The sequence below is a fragment of the Scomber scombrus genome, chromosome 3 (assembly GCF_963691925.1).
Source record: "Scomber scombrus chromosome 3, fScoSco1.1, whole genome shotgun sequence".
NCBI lineage: Eukaryota > Metazoa > Chordata > Actinopteri > Scombriformes > Scombridae > Scomber > Scomber scombrus.
Genome location: NC_084972.1, coordinates 17,107,011 through 17,134,364, shown reverse-complemented (window position 1 = coordinate 17,134,364; position 27,354 = coordinate 17,107,011). Strand labels below are relative to the sequence as shown.

At 38.5% G+C, this 27,354-nt stretch overlaps 1 protein-coding gene across 1 annotated transcript in view; it reads left to right on the top strand.

Annotated features, from left to right (window-relative positions):
- Nucleotides 1-18,125, top strand: part of rad18 (RAD18 E3 ubiquitin protein ligase) — a 33,605-nt gene extending 15,480 nt beyond the window's left edge. The window contains exons 10-15 of the mRNA XM_062415595.1: nt 3,240-3,371; nt 4,046-4,172; nt 11,563-11,607; nt 16,860-16,953; nt 17,062-17,132; nt 17,463-18,125. Coding sequence (XP_062271579.1) covers nt 3,240-3,371; nt 4,046-4,172; nt 11,563-11,607; nt 16,860-16,953; nt 17,062-17,132; nt 17,463-17,562 — 569 coding nt within the window. The 3' untranslated portion in view covers nt 17,563-18,125. The remainder of the gene's footprint in view (nt 1-3,239; nt 3,372-4,045; nt 4,173-11,562; nt 11,608-16,859; nt 16,954-17,061; nt 17,133-17,462) is intronic.
- The last annotated feature ends 9,229 nt before the right edge of the window (nt 18,126-27,354 follow it).

Below are 27,354 nucleotides of genomic sequence, written 5' to 3'. Positions count from 1 at the left end.
CCTACAAAAGTTTGAGAAATCTCGCCTTATCTTATGCCTTATATATCTTATCTTATTAAATAGATGTCTAAAAATTGTCTAATAATTAGATACACTTAGGGCATTTTAATGACAGCATGTGATGACAAGTTTCCAAATCAGGCGTTTAGACTGATCAATACATTTATTTTTTCCACCTTCTAATACAGCAGGAAATCCACTACAAAAGACCTGAATCTTGATTAAGAGGTAATCCATCACAGAAACAGCACAGCGTTATTTCTGTCACAATTTAGAATTTGTTGGATGATAACAGAGTGGAGACTGATCTTCTGTAAATTGAATACACAATATTCACATTATTGCAGACTTTAACATCTCCAGCAAAATAATTGCTAATTTGAATTTTCAGTGTATCATCTAGCTGTAATCTCAATTTTTACTTCATTCAGTCTAGAAGCTTTCTATTAGGAGTCAGCCTCATACCTTCCACAACACATTACCAGGAACAGAAACAAGCAGAGTGGCTGTCTTCAGTGAGTAATTTAGTAGCAAGGGGTGGAATGAAAATGTAAAACTTTGTGTGTCGGAGCATTAAAAATGTATCTGCCTGAGCTTTTTTTGTTCAATATGACACACATGATACATAATTGCTCACGGACATACAGATACATAGGACTATAAATCAGGTCTGTGTTTTTGTCTTCAGGGCAGAGGTCAAACCAGAACAGAGAGCATTATTAGAAGTCATGTTGGCATGGTTGAAGGAGATGAAATAACTCGGTAGGGCTAACTTTAAAAAATGGTGGAGAAATGAATGTGACTCACAGGAGGTGTGTTCTAAAAATAGCTGCACTGCTGTGATAACCGCTTGATTTATCAGTGGAGGATGTGGATGACTCACTCCGCCAGCATGGGGAATGGTGAATGAGCAGGCAGGAAGGTGAAAGCAGCACACCGAATCTACCAGGAGCTTGCAGCCTTTTCTTAATGTGACATGTTTTTTTAGTGCTAATACAATCAGTTTCTTGTTATTCCGAAAACATTCTCACAAACCGAAAAAACTGCTGGAAATCCTACTTTGCAAGACAAGCCCCAGAGAAGTTTGATCTATCGGAAAGAAATTGTGTTGTGACTGTAGTAACACTCTGGTGCAACACTCAATAAACTCTGTTAAAGGTTCTAAACCCCTTTTTGGGTAGAAAAAACTAATGTAAATGTCTTTTTTTTGGGCCCAATTATAAGCGGCAACCACCATGGTTAAGTGGGGAATTCTGACATGAATTTAAATATATTTTTTTCACCCCAAGGAATTAAGCTCCTAGTAGAGAACTGATCTCCCTGAATCATTGCCCACAGAATCACAGAACAATGCAGGATAGAAGTTTGTGCTACAGAAGTTTCTGAAATCTAGCCTTATCTTGTATCTCATTTATGTCTTCTTGTTATCTTGATTTATCTTATTGATTTATGAAGATTAATGTGTGCTTGACTGACAAGTGTCCCAGCCTATCACAGTCAGAAATGTCACAGAACTGCGTGGGGGTTAATTACATTTTTCAAAACAATCTTTCAGACCGCAATGATGCCTGAGATTGTCTGACATTCTTTTTGTTTAGACTTTTGATAACAAAGTGATGCAAAATCATAATGGACTTTTTTAGTTTTTTAACCTTTAACCTGTTGAGTCTGTTGTACTGCTGTATTCCAGTGTGCGTATAATAAAGCTGGTGAGATTTCATCATAATTTGTAACCGAGACATGTACAAGTGTAATCAGTCTAGTCCTCAATCGGCAAAGTGCAATGCATATTTCATCAGATGGTATTAGGAGTGACTCTTACTTCAGTAAATGAACAGGCACTGTTAGGTAAAGATTTGCAACTGCATTGGCTAAAAAAAATACTTTTTTGCTCATTAATTCATCAGTCTGGGGCTTCATAGTTGCTTCATGGTTATGAAGTTTTCTTTTTTTTTTTTTGTTTCCTACTAAGAGAGTGACGCCCATTCTCCATTACGAGTTTGAGTCACTCACTGTCTCTCACATGCGTGTTTATTCCTACAGTGGTAAAGGGAAAATATAATTTTGTTGGCAATTTTTGTTAAAGTTAGATCACAGATTTGTCAGCTCAATTTAAAAAAAAAAAAAGGCTTTATTAATTAATTTGGTTTTCCATGCATGCATGCTAAAGCCACAGGAGTTGTTTTTCTTGAATGCTTTTAAAAGTTCTTGTTAATTTGTCCATAGTTGCCTATAGCCGCTTTAACGGAAACATTTAATTTAAACATATATGGACATAAGATTAGCTATTGCCAAAGAAACAACCAATTGTGAAACAATAAAACACCTCTTTTTTTCTTCATATGTTCAAATTCTGCTGTTGTTAATCATGGTAACCAGAATTAACAAAACCTGTGGCCCTAGAGTTTATTGACTTTGTTTGGGTTGGGATGTTTTTGGGTGTGTCTATGTTAATATGAGATGTAATTTCCAGAGACTTTTCCTCCAAATTTAAATGTATCAACCTCAGATTGACCAAAAACAGGCAACCATGACCTTCTTTCATATTTAGTTCACAGTGTAGAACTAACATTAATTAGAGTGATAAGGTAAAATAAATAAACATCTTTTAAATCTCTCACTTCTGTCATCCTAATCCCCTAGTCTGTGTTTACAAGAAATGAATCCCTTATTTATATTTGGATCATTTCCGACTAACTAGTATCATTTTTACTGCCTCCGTTCAGATTTGTCTTTTCGGTTTGTTCCACATGCGTCATCTCATCTTGATGCTTGTATCTGTGGTATTTCAATTCCAATATAGCACTGTAGCTCATGAATAAAACCTTTTCTTCCTTTCAAGGTCGGAACTTGTCATTTCCAAGTCAAAATGCTAATCTGATCAGCTGACGTGTTACAGATACTGTTGGCTCACAAAGAAAAATCAGTCTGCATTCACAATAAATGTTAATCCAAGTTACGGTAGCGTGTATCCTATTTGTGGGTTAGGTTCCATCTATTTCTTTATATTATTTGCCTTGATGCACCCCTGGGTCGGCTATGTCTGTCACATGTTTTCCAACCACTACACAAGATATCCAGTCAAAACCTTACTGTATCTACCCTTATGATCTTAAATGGCAATGTAGTTTTGCATTAAGTAGTGCATACCCTGTAAAAAAGTTGGATTGGTTATGGCATCCATTCCATTAAAAATCATGTCCTTTATTTATGCTACTTTATATATTATTTTCCTACAGGGAAGCAGCACAGCAATGACTTCTCTCGCCTGGTTGCCCAGGTCAGGAGTCGCCTTGACACCACCAGGCAGACGCAAATCAAACAGGAAGTCATCGAGGAGGAAAAGGATGCACAAAAAACACACTCTGCAGGTATTGTAACACTCATTACCTTTTTGAAAGAATGAAATAAACTCTATTCACAGGAGTCTTTTAAGGCTTTTGGGTGTCCTACAAAATGATTCACCTGATCTCACTAGGGACCTGCTGTGGCAAGTTCACCTTGTTCTAATGTATTTTTTCACACCTATAGTAAAACAATTGCAAAGTTCGTTTTTTCGAATTATATGCAAAATAAGCCATGTGATGCAGTTTAACAGGGTTATTGTGACTTCCTCCTTGTTGAATGTGTGAGGGTTTTGTGGATAAAGTGCACTCAGTTTATTGTCTCAATCTCAGATTTGTAACATGACTATGCACTCGATTGTGGTGCTCAACAGCCAAGGGCAGATTAAGATATTTCAATAACTAATTAATGTGATTTCGTGTGTGAGTGAAAATGATAGATAGATAGATAGATAGATAGATAGATAGATAGATAGATAGATAGATAGATAGATAGATAGATAGATAGATAGATAGCCTTTTATTGTCCCCATAGGGAAATTCGTTTTCACAAACTGTCAACTGTTGATGCAAAGCAAAGCAAAGAGAAGCCAAGAATCGGGTGTCCCAATGAGACTAGTTTATTAGGGGAATTCATTTTGCGGTTACACCTTTAGATAGGCCATGTCTGTCATGATGATATATATTTTTTCCTCTTTCAGATCAAGTTGCGGAATCAAATAATTATTTAGAGATCAAGGTAGAAGATGAAGAGGTTGATGAGGAGCCATCTGCGAGAGGGATTGAATTGCCACCCAGCCCCGCTAATAGTGATGTGTCCATCAGCAGGTGAGTCCTAGATAAGTTACAATCCTGATACTTACTGAAGGTATCACCCTCAAACTCTGTTGTTATTAAGTGTTGGTTGACTGCTTCTATACACTTTGAATATGACGAATTTCATGGTGATGATGATCAGAGATTACTTTGAACTCTGTCTGTTTTGAAAAAGCAGAATGTAGCTGCTATAATACATGAATTCTTGAATCCTTGAGGGTTCTGATTATTCAAAAAATACGACAAACACATAAAAATATTAACATATGCTTCAAACGCACAGCATTTTCACTCATGGATACAAGCGAACCATAAATTACAACAATGCAGCGTCACATGGTAAATAAAGAGTCACATCACGTACTGAATCTGCACATTTGATAAAATATTGTATCAAGAAGATTCTGCCAATTCCTGTTTCGAAATATCCAAACATCTCTCATTTATCTGGTAACAAAAGTCACTGTCTTACCTTTGGGGTTAACAAGAAATAATAGTGTTCATACTCATTGCAGTGCAATGCATAGACAGATTGAGTTCCCTTGTATGTCGTCTTTACAGGAATGCGACTTAATCAATAAGATATTGGTTTGGTTGGAGTTGTTATTCTTTCAAATCGTATAGGTCCGGGACTTCTTTCAGCCTTTATATTCCCCTTCAATTAACTTGTAACACAGCAGACTGTATGAAGTGAAAATGCTAAAATGATTATTATACATTTTTTATTGGAATCATTTCATTAAAACTCTAAGATTGTTTTGTTTCCTCTTTCTAATTTGACTGCAAACGGTAGATTCTTTATGAAATGTATGAGTTGCAGCAGAACATGAGAAACATCAGTCGGTATTAACAGCCATTTTTCCTTTCCAGTAGTTTTTAATTTTGCAGGAGGCCCAAATTTACTGACTGAAATGCTCATTTAGTTTTCTGATCTTCTTTTCCTCTTAATCAAGCATGAAGAGCATTAATAATAAATCTCAGCTCATTCAAGACTTGGGGTATAATTAAACACAGCAGAATATCACTTAGTTTCTCTAAATAAAGTCTAGCTGCTTGACATCAAGGACTTAAGAACCAGACAAGCTCCTAAACCACACCATTAAAACTGTCAACAGAGTATCGTGGGAATCAGACACTCTAAAATTTGCCAGAAGTGAGCTACTTGGCAAAGTTTTTTTTTTCCAAATGTTTGAGCCATACATAGAAATAAACCTGACAGAAATGAGACAATGTGACAGTCTGATAATATATCTTATATGCCTTGCTGCCTTCATGGTAGTTTGCCTGGGCTCTTAGATTGCACTTGCAACTGAATTTTGTTTGTGTATATGTGGGCCGTGTTATGAGTAGTTCAAAAAACTTAACCTGTGTAAAAAAAAATTCTGGTAGTATTGTAGAATCATACATGTCAGCATTGTTGTAGCCTGCATTTCTAAGCCCTTTGTTGGTCATGAGAATTTACATTTGCATCAGAAATGGGAATAGTAAAAAGTAAATGTGGCAGCTGGATTTTTACAACCGATGCAAGTTTCTGCAAAGTTGGTCTCTAATGAAAACATTTTACGTATTTCTATTTCAATATCACTCCAACATTTTTGACTGCGCTTTTGCTATGGATGCTGGCTTTTAGAGAAGGACTGAAAGTATGATTGTAATCTCTAAGTCCAGCCATGAAGAACTGCATGCACCAAGTATCCACTGTATGATATTGTAGGACTAGTTCCTGATCCATTTTCCAATCCAATTTTTTTGCAATCTCCTCTGGGTCAGGTTCAGTCATTTTGAAACATGTCTGTTATTTCCCATGCAACAGCTTGCTAATTGTGTCACTCTGACTGATGCCATTTTACCCACAATAAAACACCAGTTTTGAGAGCACTTTGGTGGCTTTGCTGCTGCACTTGCTGCTGTGTCACACTAAATAAATACTTTTGTTTTTGTAAAACAAAACTAGAAATTGCTCTTTTTTTTTAGCAGACCCAGCATACTTATTTTCTGTCATATTTATAGGTGTGGAAAGATACATTCATCTACATCGATTCAGTGATCAACGAGCCAACAGCGGTGATGCAAAATGAAAACATCGATCAGACATTGATCATCATCTTTAAGACGCATGTTTATTTTGAAATTCCCCAGGCACGTCAGCACGCACACAAAATGCAAACAGTGTCTCGGCAAACGTCCAGAAAAAAAGTCTGTGAAGATATCCTGACCAGTGTTTTTTCCACAAAAATGAAAGAACTAAACCACAACTCTAAAGAGCAATGAGTATCACGATTGTGATTTCACATTTCAGCAGCCCAGCAACATGTCTGTAGCTGGATTAGAGGCAAGTCTATCATCAACTGCTTAAGACATACTATAAACTTGGCCACACAGAAAGGCCTGAAATGTGCTGCTGCACATCTTTACATGATTTTTACTTGAAATAATAATGATGTCCTTCAAACTTTGCTTTCATCAAAGAATCCTACATTTGCAGCAGTTACAGCTTTATAGACCCTTGACACTCTAGCTGTCAATTTGTTGAGGTAATCTGAAGAAATTTCACCCGGTGCTTCTTGAAGCAGCTGCCACAAGTTGTATTGGCTTGATGGGCACTTCTTATGTACCATATGGTCAAGCTGCTCCCACTACAAGATCCAAGATCTGTTTGCTGCACTGGTCACTCCATTATAGACAGAATACCAGTTGACTGTTTCTTTCCCAAAAAGTTCTTGCATAGTTTGGAGCTGTGCTTTGGGTATTTGTCCTGTTGTAGGAGAAAATTGGCTCTGATCAGGTGCCATTCACTGGGCATGGCATGGCATTTCAAAATGAAGTGATTATCATTATTATTATTATTAAAGATCCTTTTTACACTGTACAAATCTCCCACTTTGTCAGCACCAAAGCACCCCCAAGCCATCACATTCCATCCACCATGCTTGACAGATGGCATCACGCACTCGTCCAGCATCTTTTCATTTGCTCTGCGTCTCACAAATGTTCTCCTTTGTGATCCAAACACCTCAAACCTAGATTCATCTGTCCATAAAACTTTTTTCCAACCTTCCCCTGTCCAATGTCTGTTTTCTTTTGCCCATCTTAATCTTTTCCTTTTATTGGCTTTTTCTTGGCTGCCTAGAAGACCAACATCCTGGAGTGTCTTTCCACTGTTGACATTGAGACTGGTGCTTTGTGAGTACCATTTAATAACTCTACCAGTCGAGGTAGCTGTGAGGTGTCTGTTTCACAAACTAGAGACTGTGATGTACTTGTCCTCTTGCTCAGTTGTGCACCGGGGACTCCCTCTTCTCTTTCTATTTTGGTTAGAGCCAGTTTTTGCTGTTCTGTGAAGGGAGTTGTACACACCGTTGTATAAGAGCTTCAGGTTCTTGGCAATTTCTCAAATGGAATGACCTTTGTTTCTCAGAACAAGAATAGACTGACGAGTTTCAGAAAAAAGTTATTTTGAGACTATAATTGAAAGGCCAATTATATTGCTTCTTTAATCAGCACAAGGGTTTTCTAATGATCAGTTAGCCTTTTTACACAATTAACTTGGATTAGCTAACACTATGTGCCATTGGAACACAGGAGTGATGGATGCTGAAGAAGGGCCTCTGTACTTCTATGTAGATATTCCATTAAAGACCAGCCATTTCCAGCTTTAATAGTTATTTACCACATTAGCAATGTCTATACTGTAATTTTTATCAATTTAATGTTGTTTTAATTAAAACATCTGTGCTTTTATAATAAAGATTTTTCTAAGTGACCCCATGTTTGACTAGTGAAGGGATCCAGAGGCTCTGTTATGCTGTAGGGTGCATCTTACTGGCATGTATTTGGTCACCTTTATTCTTTGGTGAAACACTTTTATCATGATGGTCTCCTTCAGGATAATAATGTCCCAGTCCATAGAGCACAAAGCCATTTTTTCATACACCATGCAGTGCTTATTTTCCAAGTCTTAGTTTTAAGGGCTACATTGTGGAAGGTAATACCCTCCATAGATGCAGATTTCTTACGCCGAAAAATACAAAAACAGATCTCTGCTACTCTTAACACAAAACAATAACATGCACCCAATTACAGAGACTTCCCAGAGCTTGGATTGTTGTCCTGACCTCAGATAGCTTCTGGTGTTTTTAGCATTGTAAACTCTTCCCTAAGCACTTTCCATAAATCTCCCATAAGCTCAGAAATAGCTGTGTGTGTGTGTGTATATATTTTTTTGTGGAATTCTTTAAAATATATGTCATATTAGAGAGCAAGTTGTCTCCAGGCTCTGTAACTTGTCTGCTAACAAGATGCCAGTTGGTCTTTGTTTTCTTTTTTCTTTTTCTTTTTTTGGTTAACTGTTCAGTTACCTGCTTTTTTGACCTCTTCTGGCCTCTCTGTGATTTCTCCCAATCATTTCTCTCTCCTCAAAGGTTTGCGAGTTGAAGATTTCAAGTAGGGGCTTGTCTCTAAGACTGATTGAGACCATAGACTGTATATAAAATTGAGACAGAGAAAATAACTGTCTGTCCTGAGCATGGTTTCAGCAGAGGTAAAAGTACAGATACTAAAAAAAATGTATAATGATGTCAATTTTATCTGAACTTATCTAATAACTAGTAAGCCCACCAGGCTTACTAGTTATTAGACTCTTGGAGAAATGTTATTCCCAAATCTCTCTTTATCTCTCTACCGTTTAAAATCAGTTCATAGACTAAGATAGTAGGAGTATTTCTTTCATATGCAAATAAAATCAAATTAGTCCACCTCAGCAAGTCAGGCAACCTGAATACATCACAAAGAATTGAATACACTTGGTGTAAGGTAACTTGACAACAGTAACTTTTTAACCATGATTTACAAGAGATGCAGAGTGAAACAGAAAAACCAATGAAAAAGAAACTGCTTAACACCCTCATCACGTTTAAGTAAAAACGGAATGGGCATTTTGTTATCTGTAGTGTGAAAGCCTTTTTATTTTGAGTGACGATTGCACATGAGAGATTTGACCAATTATATAGTACATGCCCCACATTGACATCCCACAGCAATATGTTATGTGTATGCGTGTGCTTGAGGCACAGAGAGAAAATTGGGCAGCTTTTTAATGCCTTTTTAATCTCCATGCAAGGCTGGACATAGTGGTTTTTCATCAGCAACAAATGCAGTGTTGCTGCTAATTCACAATTGTTTTGGAAAAATTCCCCTGTAACTCAGTTTCTGAATCTGTTATCAATGGAACTCCTTGTTGCATAAAAATATTGACGCGTCGAAGAACATCACCCTAATCTAAGGTTATAGTTCACTTGTCCCTACAAGTATGATCTTGCCATTTTTACAAATATTTTATGGGTGATGAGCCTTGTGTTCTTATGGTGACCTCCTGCTAGCCAATCCACTGTGGCTACTCTACTTCCAAAGTCACTAGCGAATATACAAACCTGGCAGTACCTCATTAAATCCTCCGTTTGTGAGTAATAAGGCTGTCTCTGGAGAGAGTTTCTGCAAACCAAACATGCCTGATATTTGTGACGCAGTCGCAGGCTCTTCCTGTGAACTGTGACATTTCAGCATTTCACAGATTATGAAATCCACAGTGTGGCCACTTTCGAGTATTACTGAGAATTTTATCAGTATATATATAAAACAACCCTATATATTCAATTTAGGAACGAACCACAAAGAAGTAGAGACAATTTAAAGTTGTTTCAGTTTTAATTTAGTTTCTCTAATATACAGTGCATCTAGAAAAGTATTCACACCCCTTCACTTCCCCCACATTTTTTTATGTTACAGCCTTATTCCAAAATTGATTAAATTCCTTTTTTTCCTCATCAATCTACACACAATACCCCATAATGACAACAGGGGAGAAGGGCCTTGGTCAGGGAGGTGACCAAGAACCCGATGGTCACTCTGACAGAGTTTCAGCGTTCCTCTGTGGAGATGGGAGAATTTTCCAGAAGGACAACCATCTCTGCGACACTCCACCAATCAGGCCTTTATGGTAGAGTGGCCAGACGGAAGCCTCAGACTCTCAGACCATGAGAAGCCATGGACTCTCAGACCATGAGAAACAAGATTCTCTGGTCTGATGAAACCAAAATTGAACTCTTTGGCCTGAATGCCAAGCGTCACGTCTGGAGGAAACCAGGCACCTTTCATCACCTGGCTAATTCCATCTCTACGGTGAAGCATGGTGGTGGCAGCATCATGCTGTGGGGATGTTTTTCAGCGGCAGGAACTGAGAGACTAGTCAGGATCGAGGGAAAGATGAACAGAGCAAAGTACAGAGAGATCCTTGATAAAAACCGGCTCCAGAGCGCCCAGTACCTCAGACTGGAGCAAAGGCTAACCTTCCAACAGGACAACAACCCTAAGCACACAGCCAAGACAATGAAGGAGTGGCAATGAATTTGATCCATTTTGGAATAAGGCTGTAACATAACAAAATGTGTGGAAAGTGAAGGGGTGTGAGTACTTTCCGGATGGACTGTACTTGCCCTTCTATCGTTCCCTCGTTATTTTCTCTTACTTGTTTTCTAATGAGCTAGTGAGGCTTTTAATTCTACTTTGGGATGAGAAATAGAGAGCGAGATCACACCTGAATCTACGGACTGTATTTTGCAACAGTGAATCCCCCTGTCTTACTACTTACTTACCTTTCCAGAGGGTGCACTGATGGGATTTGAAAAGGGCAATTTAGGCTATTAGGTGTGCCATAATTTCAGAGGAGTCTGACATTAGTCTTTCAAATGCAGATGTAGTTGTACATGGTGGTGTTAGTGCTGCATTGCCTGGTTTCATATTAGCTGTAAACGGCAAAGGTGGAAAAATTTCACAATGTAAGAAGCGTGGGAGACATGCACAGCTGGTGAGCTCTATAGGCAGGCTTTAATAGTTAATTTACATACCTCTTTGACTGACAGCATGAAGGGGAGATATGAGAGTTCTGCTCCTTATATAGGATGTTATTTGGCCTTTTATGAAGCCTCAGGCAGCCTTGCGTATCTATAGCCTCTAGCTTAAAGTCAGGCAAAAAATGAGGATTGGTTTTGGCAGTGGGTGATGTGAAGAATCCAACATATAGATTTGTTCTCCTTTAGTGGTATCATTCAGGGCCATAACATTTTTCAGGCATTTCATTGATCTTGTCAAGGTACGGCTTTGACAATGACATTTGGTCTGTAGGGTGTGTAATAGATACACCCGTTCATACGAGTATTAAAGGATAGGTATCATTTACAGGTTGCAGAACTCTGTCAATAGGGCAGGTACTCAGGTGAATACCGGTGCAGTAATTTTGCTTTATAGAAATAAATGTGCTGCTACAGTAAATCCCCTGTATCAGTAAAACTTGTTATATTACATTGTGTCTTTTCTGTCTCTCCTCTTTCTCTTTCTCCCCTTGCAGTTCTGTTTCAGACATTTTTGGTCCAGAGCCAGGCAGAAACCACGAGTAAGTGATTTTTCTGTCATCGCTTCTATCCCAGAAAACTAATGTAATATTAGTTTTTTGTTGTGCCAGTTGAGAAAACAAAAGATAGAATTTCTTGTTATTGATTATTTGAAAAACATTCGCACATGGGTCATAATACATGTGTACATACAAGTGAAAGCTCAAAGAAAACAAAACGCAATATATATATCAGTATTGATTTGAATTTAATTAAAAGGTTGTGTGCATGTGAAGGAATTTAGTAGTGTTTCTCAAGCACTATTGTTGATTGTGTGTTTATAAGGATTATGATCACATACAATATCTACAGATACATCTATACATACATACACTACTGGTGTTGGTGTTTGCTTTGGCCTGGTCTATGTGTTCAGGGGGGAGGGGCAGTTTGCTTGAATATGGTGGGAAAAGAACTGCCATGGTCAGTTTTTACTTATATAGACTCAAGTCATGCCCTTACAAATGAATAGGCATGTCTAATGTAGCAATTTCCAGAGTCCTAAAATGTCTTGGGTTCGGTTGAACATCGAGCATCAATACACAATCTCCATCTGATTTGCCATTTCTGGTCCAGAGTTGCTACGGTTTACTAGAAAAACATAGTCCTCCTACACAGGGGAGGTGAATGATACGGGATGGATTTCAAGATCTGGCCTCTCATTTATGTTCGATCACTGCCACATGATAATGCTACCTGCAGGCTAGCATGTGCGGGAACAGAAAACAAATAGCACATTTCCAAAGCCTTCAAGGTGAAGTTCATTTTTTAAAATGTGTCACACAGTCCAAAACATTGAATGTAAATACACTTTTATTCTGGTAATAACACTGTAGTTATTTGTTGCATAGGCCAAACTGAAACAAAACAATTTGTTTACTGAAGTGAGCATCCTGTAACAAATACTTTAGGGCATACATATGTTCTGTCTAAATGCCTCTGCTATGTCTACACCCTATATCTGTAGTTACACTTTGTTTTCCATGGCTATGTTATGAGGAGGGGTTGAGTGTGTAGGTGGGTCCTTGGATGTCTGAGTCATTTTTCTGTCACCATTTTTAATAATAGTCTGCCACTGATGTACATGAGGATCCCACTTAAAAAGACTCCTTATTGTAATTCTCTGCTTTGTTAAAGCAGAGAATTAGTTCCAGCACAGGTGTGATCCATACTATGAATATGTCTGTCTGGGTTTTCTGTGACTTGTATAGTTGCATCAGGTGAAATGAAGGCCCTGGTTTAAATAGATAAGATATTTTTGATTAATTTTGAGTTTTTAGAATGTGGTGAAGTTTCTAAAATTTGGATCTCATAAAACAATGTCTCAATATTCTTCCCATGCAATTGCTTTAAACCAAGATTACCAGAATTTTGTTGAGATGCACTTATTTCTAGCTTAGAAACCACCGTAAAACAAGACAAAACTGTTGTACTTTTGAAATAATGCACTATTTTTCCTTTGAACATTTGTGACATTTTTTATCAGAGGCAGCCAGATAGGCAGCAGTTATACTGTCAAGAAATTGTTGGCAAAATCTGTCTTTCATGTAGCTGGTTTCGGCTGTGCTCCTGTTGGTTGTTTTTGACAACTTAACCTTCCTGGATAGATTATTTTATCTAATTAAACTGTCAGAAACAGAGTTATGTCCGCAATAAATCGAACTGTCCAGGGTTAGTGGTTGTCATATTTTGAACAAATTATAGCTATGACAAGTGGACTGAATATTCAGACATAATATATGTTTGGCACTCTCTACATTCTATTTTTATTCTGCTTTTCAGGACCATTTGTTACTCTGCTGTTTTTGTTGTCATCTCTGTTAAATGATTCAGACAGCGTGTTAAGACAGTCACACACTGCTCTTCCCCTCAGAGTACTCACATAAACAACTGACTGAGAGCTCATTCTGTCTTGTGGCACTAAATTAACTCATTGGAAGGACAAGTGCAAATAACAATCTGAAGTATTTGTGTTTTTAGCATTCTAAACAGATTCAGATAATACCAGCCTCTCTTCTGCTTCATCCTCTGCCTGCTTATTTTTACCCATGCAGATACAAATAACTGGTAGTTGAACAATTAACACAAAAAGTTCAAAGACAGATATCTTGTATGTAGTGTGTGCAATAAATATGGTAGAAATAGGCATGATCATGATCCTTTTTCATGTTGGTTCTTTAGACTATTTCGTAAGATACTAAACAGTACTGAGTACTACTTTATCACATAATGATAGAAATGTATCTTAGATTAGTGGCTCACAAACAACATTAAAACATATACGCTTGACAGACTCGCATAAAACTACATTAAAACACAAACTATTCAATCAATTCAATAAGGGTGGGTGTGCAAAGCTGCATTCAAAAAGTAGTGACAGTCTATTTGGCCTTGTTTAAACTGGATATTGTTGTGGAAAAACGAAACTAACTACAACCAAACTAATTTCACAGCTTAAAACAAACAGTTGATGTTGCATTTGTTGTCATTTCGGATAACTACAGCACACCTAAGCTGACATTACACCAGCTTGCAGTATGAAGGAAGTTAGTGCTACTAGTTAACAGGCAAGCTAACCGCTAAATTGTGCTGTTAATGTGCAGCCCAGCTGTCAGTTTAACATGCTCATGCAGCAGGTGAGCTTCCTAGCAGGGCATTAAATTGCTGTAGATTTCACCAGCAGATGGGAGATGTAGTATGAGATGCTCACCATGTCAGTGCTGTTACCTGTTACCGTCCTGCTAGCAGACTGCACTCTGTCACAGAACTGATCTGATACAATGTGCACTGTAGTATGATACTACACAATCTCTCTCTAAAGGCAGATCATGGAGATATGACATATTGTAGTCCATGGTCATTTTTCATTTTTCAAATGATATTGCTCATAAAGTGCTTCTATTATTCTTTGGTGCATTGCATTTTAAAGAAAATGTTATCAACATACTGCGCTCTTTTGTCTCCCATACACAGGTAAGTCTGTTTCAAGGATATTTTGCATACAGATTACTTTACTATCGCACTGCTGACAAAACAACAGAAGCACATATGTGCATCTGAATGTCATTTCACCTTGTGTTTGTCATGGATAATCAAGGCTCAGTTCTGTATCTCTCTCTCTCAATGATCTTGAGGCAAAGTCCAAACCTGCCAGTTTCACTTATAATGTCATCACTCCACACACCATTTTTCTGCGTATCATCATAATACACCAGAAGTATTGAGCCTCTGAAATCTTCATCAACTCAACAGGAGGAAGCTGAGTCTATGCTTGTAACAAGTGTGATAGGAAATTTTCTTTTCATCTGGGAAGGCTTTATCTCCATCCTCCAGCCTGTACCAGACTCTGGCAGAGATGACAATTTAACTAATGATTGTTTTAGTCCTGATTTACCCTTGTGTAGTGGCCAAACGCATGCTTACCAGAAATCCACTATACTCAGACACTTACACATCCATCCACTACCCACATATGGTCTTCTTACCCAAATTCCAGTACTGGAATGTTGTTTTTCCAGTCAAGAAAAAGACCTTATAAGTCATGACATAAGACCTTATAAGTCATGACATAAGACCTTGTCACTGGCTGGAGGGTGATTCATCTGTTGTATAATCAGCTGAAGAGAGCCCTTCATGTGAAGCTTTTAAGGGGTTCCACATGTAAGACACAGTGGTTTTAGGGCTCTTCTTTGGTTTCCTAGGCTTGTTATCTGACTATTTCCCATGGAGGAGATCTCAGTGTGTCTACCAGTTCAGGTCAGATGATTCATTCACCCAACACAGCATCCTGAGCTGCAGAGCAAAACATAGTGATGTGGCAATAGGTAATTTATAAGACGGAGAAACAAGGAGTACTCAGTCCAGCTGTGTTCCTCTGACAACAGTGAAGTTTCTTTTAGAAAAAAGGCGAGAAATTGTGTATGTATATGTCATCTTAACTAAATGAAACTAAAAATCAAACATTAATAAATGGTGTCAGAAAAATGAATTAAAATACTGTGATACTGTCACTATGAATAAAATGCATAAACGCTTATTTATTTTAAATGGAACATATTCAGTGTGTCATGAATGAATTAGTGACAGTACACAAATCACGTTTACCACTCATACATTTGAAGGAATACAAGATTTTGACAAGATCTTTGGAAATTCTATTAACTGTAATATTAAGGAGTTGAGGAAAGGGATATAATTTGTTTTAAGATATCTTAATATCAATATGTGACAATATTCACTGAAATATTAAAAAGCAACTTCGTAGCCCTCTGCACCCCAAGTTGCGTTTGTCTTCATAGAAATACACACAGTAGTGCTGCTTTATCTTTATCATCAATACTTTTTTAAGGACGTCAACTTTATTAGACTTTACAATGGGCAAAATCAGCCATGGGCTCTATGTTTACATCCAGTGTGATCCACATTGTGGGGGACTGAGTAATCTGTACAGAGTGAGCGCAGAATTTATGCTTTTTACCTGCACTGAAAGACAAATCAAAATGTGCAGTTAACTCAATGTTTAAGATAAATAAAAACATGCGGTCTGCCCAGTTATAGTTAAGTTGAACTACTTTTTGAAAACAATTCACTTTTCAATACCAGAAAGCAAAATAAAGTGTCAATTTTCTGGTAAGAAATCATTTATTTCAGCCACCCAAGTGTCAAAATGGGAAATGTATTTTCTGTCACTTTGCTGGATGGACAGTCACTAGTGCAGGAGCTATGTTAGCAAAAACATTAATTTTCCTTATAATTGGATGGCACACGCATATATTATATCTTAGTGAGTTTTACTGGTCTTAGCAACCACTTGGTCTATTATAATGTATTTGCTGGAGGGGTGTCAAGCAGCCTGCTCCTCAAGATAGTGAAATAATTTCTATCACTCTCAACAGCATGGCAATCAAGTATGAACGCACTCCTGAATGCACTCAGGAAATGCAGTGACAGAATTTCCATCCATTACCATCTCCACTGCATTAGTTGGACAAAGTAAAGGGGCTCTTGGTTTTAATTGACTGCATGAACTGCTGGTTAGGCAACTGAAGGCAAATAGGCTGTTAGAATTCTCATTTGCCACATATGCTGGGTTTATTTTTGGAGCCTTGGTAGGTTTAATCAGTAGAAATGGTAACAGTTGAAGTGATCATTTGGTTGATTCATCACCAGAAAATAACTCAATTGTAGAACTGATGAAATATGGTTGAGTATGGTTTGTCACTTCCTCTCAAATTTTTCTTGCATGTTTTCCCAGGTCTGCTGGTGGATGGCAGAGGAGGAGAAAGCAAGATTTAGGTGCCTGGGGGAATATGTTGGAAGACTGGGCAGCCAAGGACTGGAGTGAGGATGTAAGCATGAGTTGACACATTGCTGATAAAGTCCGTTAGTCACAACTAAATGTTTTGATGTGTTTTAAAATGGATGTTGTACCTTTGGCTCCTTTTGTGCTCCTGCAGCCCTCAGACACCAAAGTGTCCACCTCATCATCTGCATCTTCTGCTGAAAACCGCATCACACCCGGGCAAAGGTAACTTACTGGTTCATTTACAGTTTGATACATCTCTTATTATAGTGTACCACAATTTTATAACAATTACTAACTGTATTCTACAATAAAATGCTTGGTAGTTTCAGTGTGTTTCATAAATGTAAGAAGACTGTTTCCACCCATTATACTGTAGACTGATTAGAGTTATGCAAGTCTTAATAGCTTTAAGATAATCCTCTGAGGCTTATTTTGCTCTTCAGGACTTGAAATTAAAGATACATCATTACTAATTTTAAAAGAAATTTTACATATTTCTATTCTCCTCTATTCAATTGCTAAAAGGGTTTCTTTGAAATTGTTATTTCATAGACTCACTGAGAAAACTGCCGCCCAAAAGCGAACATCCAGCTCCAGAGAAACCGATCAAGCTTCATCAACTATTCTGGGAAAACGCTGCCGTAAAACATAAGGAGAGACAGAAGACTGGTGAAGGAGAGAGAAAAGAAACCTCTCTCGCTTACTAAATCAATACCAGTAAACCTTTGACTGACTATGAAGCACATCACGCAGTGATTTTCATGCACATTCCTGTCTGGCATTTCTTTGTGATTTTCTGAGGTTGCACTGCTTACTCAATGTTTCTTTATTAATTGGTTAATCAGTTCAAATAATGATTAGCATAATTGTTTAGCATGATGAACCGTGACCTTCAGTATTTCATTATATTATGGAGATCTTCTACCTCAGGAGTGAAAGGACTATAATATCAGTACTTGAATTTATTTCAGCACAACTTTCAACCACAGCGTTTTAAAGATTTGATTTGGGTTTGTTTTTGTTTTGTTTGTTTTTTGTTTAAAAGTAGACATAAGCAAGCATTTGTACAACTTGTAGCAAGCCAATTAATATCCCCTTTTCTTTTGCTGCTGATAGTTGTAAAACCACATTGTATCATTTTTTAATGTTATTTTACTGTATTCCAGTTTGTATGTTACATGCTTTATGTTTGTGAAATCCAGTTTAAAGTGAATTAAATCTGTATTCATTCATTCCGTTTGCATAAGATTACTTCAGATGATCATATGTGATTTATGTGTCAACATCAACTGCCCGTGCAGTCACAAATAGATGTTTACATTTTTGTACAAAGTGTGCAGAACTAAACTTTCTGACTTTGTTTGCTGTAGTGTATTTATTGAATTAGCACCCCAAAAAATGCATAAAACTGCACTTTTTCACGAAGTTGCTAGATGTACATGTCTTTGCTTGCACATCAGGACTTTCCCTCATATTTGGGTTGTTTGGCCAACTCAGATTCAGAGTTAAATCACCTGGGATTATTCTGTCATTTCCAATTTCAAAGCATGCAAAAAATCTGTAGCTTTCAAATGGATTGTTTTCTTTGAAAGAAAAGTAACCGGGGTCAGTTTAATTTAATAAACCGAATGCTTATGGAAACCCTGGGTCAAAGCAAGCGAACGTGTAAACACTTCAGGAAGGGAGGTGGTGTTTATGTATATGTGCATGGGAGAGTGAGCAGGAACACATTTGGGACCCAACCTTGATTGGAAACAGAACTTGCCCGGAGCCTGGACAGAAACATGGTGCTTCTGACTCTGTTGTCTCTCCCCTCAGACAACGCAGGGTCACACTGACAGACATCACTGGACTCATTTCAATTCTCCTCATTACACCCCACACCTCGGATCCCACTGCGTCCTGGCGTCTTTCCTTTATAATGATGCTGTTTGTTTCTGACTTAATTAGCAGGGATGTTACTCTCGCTTGAAACCACAGAAGAGTACCGATTGGCTAATGATCCCTGCCTCAATTTGGAAAGCAGGAAGCAGGCGGTGATATCATTGATTCCATACACATGTTGTCTCTGGGAAAGTTCCACAGAGACTGTAGCCTTTCAGTAGGAATAACCATCACTTGATGTGCCTGTCTGGGTGGCAATGTTAAAAGATATTTCATTGGCCCAAAACAAGATGCAACAGATATTAAACCTCATAAATCTGTAGTAATTATACCCCTCCCTGGTCCTAATCTACATTTGCTCATATTCTAAATGGCCTGTGTAGCCGTGACAGCCTTTTGTGACTAGCAAAAACCCCCCTAAGAAGTGATGACCAATCTGAATATCATGGTGAGAGAACAGACAGATTGTTTTGAGAGGCCAGAGTAGCAGAACAACACGGCCAAATTAACCCTCAGGACTGACTGTTCTGCTTGGACTTCTCTGCCCCTGACTGCAGCTCTCATTAAGCTCAGCCTCGAGGATGAAATGGCTGCAGTGTTAACAAGCCTTTAAGGCTTAAAAACCCTTTCTTTTTCTTTTTTTAACAAAACAAATGAAATTACTAATTTCACTTGATTGAGGAATTACCCAGAGGCAAGTATGGTTGCCTCAGAGAAATGCCAGTTATTTTCTGGAGGAAGAAATGTGTCCAACTATAAAGATCAAAAACTTGGGGGGTGTTTATACAATCTTAAATGTAAAACAAATGAGAATTCCTGTGATATTTAAGGATTACATACTTTTTGATTTGATGGTCATATTTATTTAGTTGCACTAAAAGAACAACAAATCTATAGTACAATTGTGCAGAATGTAAATGTAACCCTAGGGGGCTTATAAAGGTCTCTTCATCTAAAATATTAAACAATCCTTGTGTGGTAAATAAAGCAAAACACAAAACCTCCAGACAGTCAAACATGTTTAAAGATGTAATTAAAATACTATTAATATTAATATTAATTTATCTAATATGGATTTTCCAGAAAATAACAGTTTTTAAAGATTCCCTCTAGATATAGGACATAAAAATCCTCTGTTTGGAATAAAAAATTGTGTCAGACATGTTTTCCGCCTCATTAAGAGTCCAAAATCTATGAATATGCAAACATGTTTCATTTAAAGTTTGACTGATGGATACAACATGTCTCTTATTTCAGGATTTGTGCACTGTAAGTTTCAAGTGTAAGTGTGATGTGGAAACATCACACTTCTGTGAGTTGAATACTGCATCAGAGGCCTGTACTATGAAGCAGGATATGTGGTTAGCATGGTAACTTCTGGTTTAACTGGGGTTTTTTGGGTTACGACAGTGGTTTACTTCTTACTGGGATACTGGGGTAACTTCAGAGGGTCAGATCACAACCCGGATCACTGACCAATCAGATCACTGGAAATAAAGAGTCATTATTCTTACATGATCCTGACATGGACAAAAGTCCTGAGTTTACAATAAAGTAAAAAAACAAAAAACAGCAATATATATTTTTATAGGTCAGTGGAAACATTTTGTTCCAGGCTTTCAGTTTCCAGTTTTAAAACCGAGCTTCTAACTAACAAGATAATTTTACAACACTAAACATATAATGATGATTTAGCTGCATTTTAATTGTGCAAAGTTTACTTTATCCCTGGAGTGATAGTTGACAGTGTGATTTTACACTCTGATTACATCACTGTGGCTTCTAACATGAGAAAACTGTGTGATGATAATTGGGAATAAAGCTGAAAGATTTGTTTTTATTAGAAAAATAATCCACACTCTTAATTGGCTCCCATGATTATTTTAAATGCAACATTTGGGTCAGATAGACCACAACAACCATTAACTGCTTTTCCACTCTTTGCTTTAGTAGCAGAAAGGGTATTACTGGCATTACTTTTTATGTGGCATACTCAATGATTTCTTCATCATCCAACTAAATAGCAAAGAATACTCTATACTTAAGTCATATAAAATAATTCTTACATGCATTGTAAGCCTTAGCCTACTATTACTATTTTGAAATGATTTCTAGTGTTTCTGCCTTTTCATTTTTTCTTCATCTCTACATATTCTATTGTATAATTGCAGGCTATCCTTTACACTTCACTTCGTTGAATATAACTTTTTGATGTCCCTAATACAGAAGTCTTCAGCAGGTACTTGGTATCATATGAAGTACTTCATTCATGATTCTGATGGCGTTGATCATAATTAACAACTGCCTCTTTCACATGAACATGCTCGTAGCTGGATATAAAAAGCCAGAGTTGACTGAGCTCATTGATAGCCAGTTGTAAATAGGTTTCCTGGACAGACAATGTTAGGCCCCAGTGAAGCCAACTAACGAAAAGATATCCTGGCTATGTTGAACTTGCTTTGTAGTACAGTCCCCGGGATTGGCTTCCAAACTAGTTGAGATGTCACAGACAGGTACAGATGTAGGTACACATTTTAAACTCAGAGAAACTTTCTTTCTTCAGCAGATTCATGCAAAAACAACCTTCTAATGTCAAACTCTGCACATACATCATTCACACTGAAGTTCAAACATCCAAGTGAAATAAGAATAACACTTTTTTAAAAACAGTTTAGTTGGTGTCTGTAGTGTGGCGGGGAAGGTGGTTAGAGCGGTTGTCTCAGGATCACGTCCAGGGTTTGTTGGGGGGTCGCTGTTTTATGCAGTTGCTCTCCACGGCCACTGGGTTACAGTGAATAAATACCTGCCACCGGTACCTGTCCGAAGACTAGGGATGAGTTTTAGTTAGATAGAGGATTTTACTAGTCAGTTTAGTATGGGGAGACACCAGTTCTTGTTTGCCATTTGTTGTGTCGCATGTTCTGTTTGCGTTTACCTCATTTTGATTGTCTAGGTTTCTAGATCTGGTTGGTTATGGCTAACATTGTGGAGGAGTTTCTTCAGTATCCCTCTGAGGAATTGCTGGAGCAGTGTACCAAGGAGCAGCTGATTAAGGTTGCCCAGCATTTCTCTGTTGCAGTGGAGCCCAAACGCACAAAGGACAACCTGAAGAATATCATCAAGGCTAACTTGCAGGAAGGTGGTGTGCTGATGGACGGAGGGGGTGAGACTGATATAAGTATGTCTAAACGTGGCTTAACATTTGAACAGCAGAAAGAATTGCTGCTTTTGAAATTGGATCATGAAAAAGAACTGGAAAAAAAGAAATACAAAAAGGAACAGATGAAATTGGATTTGGAACTACAAAAATTGGCATTAGTTAGGGAAGGAATGGGCAAACTACTGGTTCGCATTTTGATGTTGCCAGTAATTTGAGATTGATGCCAAAATTTAATGAGAATGACGTAGACACCTTCTTCTGTCTGTTTGAACGTGTTGCCGATTCCAGATCTTGGCCTGATGAGGAACGAACCTTAATGTTGCAGTGTGTCTTTACAGGTAACGCTTAAGAAGCCTATTCTGCGCTATCTTCAGAGGACTGTAAAGATTACAGTGTAGTAAAGTCATCTGTTTTGAAGGCTTATGAGTTGGTTCCTGAGGCCTATCGTCAGCGCTTCAGGAGCTAGCGAAAGACTGGTAAACAAACACATGTGGAGTTTGCACGGGATTTGGTCACGCATTTCAATCGCTGGTGCTCTTCATCTGGGGTAAACACATTTGAGAAATTGTCTGATTTAGTAGTTTTAGAACAAGTTAAACAATCTGTGCCTGATTACATTGCCACCTATATTAATGAGCACAAAGTCACCTGTCCTAAAGAGGCTGCAGTGCTGGCCGATGAATACGCGTTAATACACAAGCGTATCTTTGGTGAGCGAGGTAGCAAGGAAAAATATCAGAAAACAGATTATTTTTCCCCAAAATTGGATCAACCACCTAGTGGGAAAAGTGATCCAAATGTGTGTAATTATTGCCACCAAAAAGGTCATTGGAAAAATGAATGTCCTTTGTTAAAAGAGAGAATGAATGCAGCACATGTGAAGTCTGCTGGTTTGGCTACGACTATCCATACTCCCAATTTTGGAGGTGACCAAAAACTGGTAGCTCCATTTCAAATGGAGGTTAAACAGATAGAATCTTCTGAAATTGATGCGGGTTATGCCCCATTCATGTCTGATGGGTTTGTCATGCTAATTGGAGGTGATCTAAAGGTTCCAGTCAAAATACTGAGGGATTCAGGAGCTTTACGCACATTTGTGAGGGAAGCAATATTGCCCTTTTCTCCACGTACAGATACAGGGGGCTGTATTCTGGTCAGAGGGATGGGCTTGACTTTTTTTGTGCCTGTACATAAAATGTTCTTGTGATCTGGTACAGGGGGAGGCTGAGGTTGGTGTTCGCCCTGAGTTGCCAGTGGAAGGTGTTGACATCATTCTGGGAAATGACCTGGCAGGAAGTAGGGTATGGCCAGACGATGTAGAATTTGATAGTCTACAGCTACCCGATGTGTCAATCCCACTGAATACCATAGGGGTTGCATCCTTGTCATTTCCAGAAGTCCATGAAACTGAGCAAGCAGTTTCAGCAGCTTGTACTGTGGAAACAAAGGGATTTAGTGAATCGGAGCCAGCAGTTATTTCGGTCTGTGCTGTGACTCGTTTAATGACTGCTGCGCTGACTGATAGGAGAGAAAAACCTTGTGATGTAAAGAAATTTGCATTGTCATTGCCACCTGATCTTTGTGTTTTTCATTCAGAGCTTGTGAAAAGACAAAAAGCAGACCAGTCTTTGAAGGGTGTGTATGATCTGGTTTTGCCTACAATGCAGTTAGGAAAGGTGAAGCAGGGATATTTCCTTTTGGAGGATGTCTTAGTTAGAATGTGGGCTCCTCATGGTGAGACATTCAGTGGTGATCCTATTGTGCAAATCGTGTTGCCTTTAAAATTTAGGAACACCATAATTCAGACAGCTCATGATAATGTTGCAGGACATGGGTGTAAAGAAAACGTATGATCGGGTGCTTAAGCATTTTTTCTGGCCATTAATGAAGCGTGATGTTTCTGCATATGTAAAGACATGCCATACTTGTCAACTTACAGGCAAACCTAACCAAATGATCAAACCTGCTCCTTTGTGTCCTATTCCTGCAGTGAGTCAGCCTTTTGAGCACCTGATTGTTGACTGTGTGGGTCCTCTTCCCAGGTCTAAGTCAGGTTGTTCTTATTTGTTAACTGTAATGTGTCAGTCAACTATATATCCAGCTGCTTATCCTCTACGTTCGATCTCTGCAAAGTCTGTTGTTAAGGCCTTGACTCAGTTCATATCTGTGTTTGGCATTCCCAAAATAGTACAGAGTGATCAGGGGTCAAACTCTACATCTCGGCTGTTTGCGCAAATCCTTGAACAACTTCACATAAAACACAACAAGGCTACAGCATACCACCCTCAGAGCCAAGGTGCACTTGAGCGCTTTCACCAACATTTGAAATCTTTGCTGCGCGCTTACTGCACTGAGCTAAAAGCAGATTGGGAGGAGGGTTTGCCATGGCTCTTATTGGCAGCGAGAGAGGTTGTCCAAGAGAGTACAGGATTTAGTCCTAATGAGCTTGTTTTTGCTCATACTGTCCGTGGTCCCTTGTCTGTGGTGTATGATCAGTGGAAGTCGACTGATCCTTCGCAGAATTTGATTACCTATGTTAACGGGTTTAGGCAGAGACTATATGAGGCTGGGGAACTAGCTAAACAGAAATTACAGGTTTCTCAGAAAAAAATGAAAAGACTGTTTGACCGCAAGGTAGAGCAACGAAAATTTAGCCCAGGTGACCAGGTTCTTGTTCTTTTGCCACTGGTAGAGTCACCTTTTCAGGCAACATTTTTTGGTCCATGTCATGTAGTCCGTCAGGTATCAGAGCAAAATTACCTGATTAATATGCCAAATAAAAGAAAATCCTCTAAAATATGCCATGTTAATCTGCTCAAACCTTACCATATGCGGGCTCTTTTGGGTGAGGATGCCCAAAGTTATCCAGCTCTGATGGTAAATGATTGCATGTCAGTGCTTGAGGAGGATTTAGCAGGTGATGGAGTTTTGCGACCTAGACTAAGAAATTCAGAAACTCTTGCAAAGTTAGATGTAATACTTGGCCATTTGGATGAAAGTAAATGTAGACAGCTGGTTGAGCTTATCCAAAGTTACCATGGTCTGTTCTCTGATACTCCTACTCACACTCATTTAATTGAGCATGATGTTGATGTGGGAGATGCTATGCCTATCACTCAGCGGTTCTATCGGGTTTCTCTGGAGAAGCGCAAGATCTTGGACTCAGAAGTGTCTTACATGTTGGATAATGGCATTGCCGAACCTTCTTCATCTAGCTGGGCCTCACCTTGTCTTTTGGTTAGCAAGCCTGATTGCACCCATAGACCCTGCACTGATTATAGGAAGGTTAATGCTGTAACAAAACCTGATTCCTTCCCTCTTCCCCGGATGGAAGATTGTGTTGATCAGGTGGGCGCTGCCAAATATGTTAGTAAGTTTGATCTTCTTAAGGGTTATTGGCGGGTTCCACTCTCTGAAAGAGCCAGAGAAATTTGTGCTTTTGTGACACCATCTGGTCTGTACTCTTACACAGTCATGCCATTTGGACTGCGTAATGCTCCAGCCACATTTCAGAGGTTAATGAACAGAGTTGTGTGTGGGCTGGAGGGTTGTGCAGTGTACTTGGATGACGTGGTGGTCTATAGTGAGACATGGGAAGAACACATTCGCAGAGTAAAAGCTCTATTTGAAAGGCTACTCTGGGCTCACTTAACTATCAATCTGGCCAAATGTGAATTTGCAAAGGCTACAGTAACCTATTTGGGTAAGGTTGTGGGACAAGGAGAAGTACGTCCCATTCACGCAAAAGTCTTGGCGATACAAGCGTTTCCTGTTCCATCCACTAAGCGGGAGTTGTTGCGTTTCTTGGGGATGGCAGGTTATTATCGTGGGTTTTGTGCCAATTTTGCCTCTGCAGTAGCCCCGTTGACTGAGTTGTTGAAAGCTGATGTTAAGTATGTTTGGTCTCCCCTTTATCAGCAGGCATTTGACCAAGTGAAGAGTCTGTTATCATCTGCTCCTGTGCTCGCAGCTCCTCGGCTGGACCAGCCTTTCCAGTTGCAAGTAGATGCTAGTGATGTTGGGATTGGGGCAGTTTTGTTACAGACAGATGAAAGTGGGGAGGAAAGGTCCATATGTTACTTTTCGAAGAAGTTTAAAGTGTATCAGAAGCATTATTCTGTGATCGAAAAAGAGGCACTTTCTCTTATTTTGGCCCTTCAACATTTTGATGTTTATGTTGGGTCAGGTTCTTCTTTGGTGGTTTATACTGTCCATAACCCATTGACCTTTTTGCGTTCGCTCCAAAACCCAAATCAGAGATTGATGCGATGGGCCCTATTTTTGCAGCCTTATCATCTGGACATGCATCATATTTAAGGCAAAGAAAATGTGGTTGCAGATACACTGTCACGTGCCCCTTTGATTTAGGATGCATGAAGAAAAAAGAAAGAGATTAGCCCATTTATCTGTTTATGTCTTATGCCCCGATTTTTATGTACTCTTAAAAGTGCTTCCTTTAGTTTCAAGGTTGCTGGGTCATGAGACTTGGGGTGGGGGACGTATTGGGAGGTGATGGGACAGTTTCATTAGTTGTTGGTAAAATACTGGATTAGATAGGTGTTTGGTATATGAAATTTAATTTTTTTTAATTTTTCGTAGCAGTGTGGGAGGTGGGGTGTGGTTCTTGTGGAGGGGGATGTGACGGCCTCATGGCCTCTAACCTATGTTGATTGGTTGTCTGGGATTTGGGGAGTGGCTCATCAGGAGAGATGGTTAGCACCTGGATTTGTGTGGATGCCCCTTTTATAAATAGAGCTCTGGGCATTTACTCTCTCTCTCCTGTTTGAGTTGCTGGGTTTGTTTTGAGCTTTGGTTATTTATATTCATAAATATATGTTTCATTTCACATTTATACACATTCACACACACCCATACATTACAAACATTACTGATGAACTGACATACATAGTTATTTTAGTTTAATTCAATAAATGTACAGTATGTTTTCTAGTTTAAAGTCATGTGTGGTCTCCATCTTTTGTCCTACCTCTGAGCCAGGTTGTGACACTAAGCAAAATGCATTGTTGAGTGGAGGGAGACATTTTCTGAATGTTTTTATAGATCAGTGTTGCTTTAAACTAGCAGCACACAGCTCTGGTATAATGAAAAGGACTTCTGAAAGGTTATTAAAATAGGTTTGACTTTTTTCAAAAAATAAATTAAGGGTCAGGTTTATCGCGCCTCCAATTTTATAGTAAAGATAAGCATTTTCTTCCAGTGTACAACATTGCAGCTTACATTTGTACACAACATTTTCTTTCAAATCTACCACTTAGTCTTGTTTCTCTCTTTCAAAAACAATTTATTTTTGCTGAAAATTACAAAAATGAGAAAATTTGAATTTGGCAGCATGCCAGTCTTTTTTGACAAGTCTGTTGCACACTTCAGTTTTACACCATA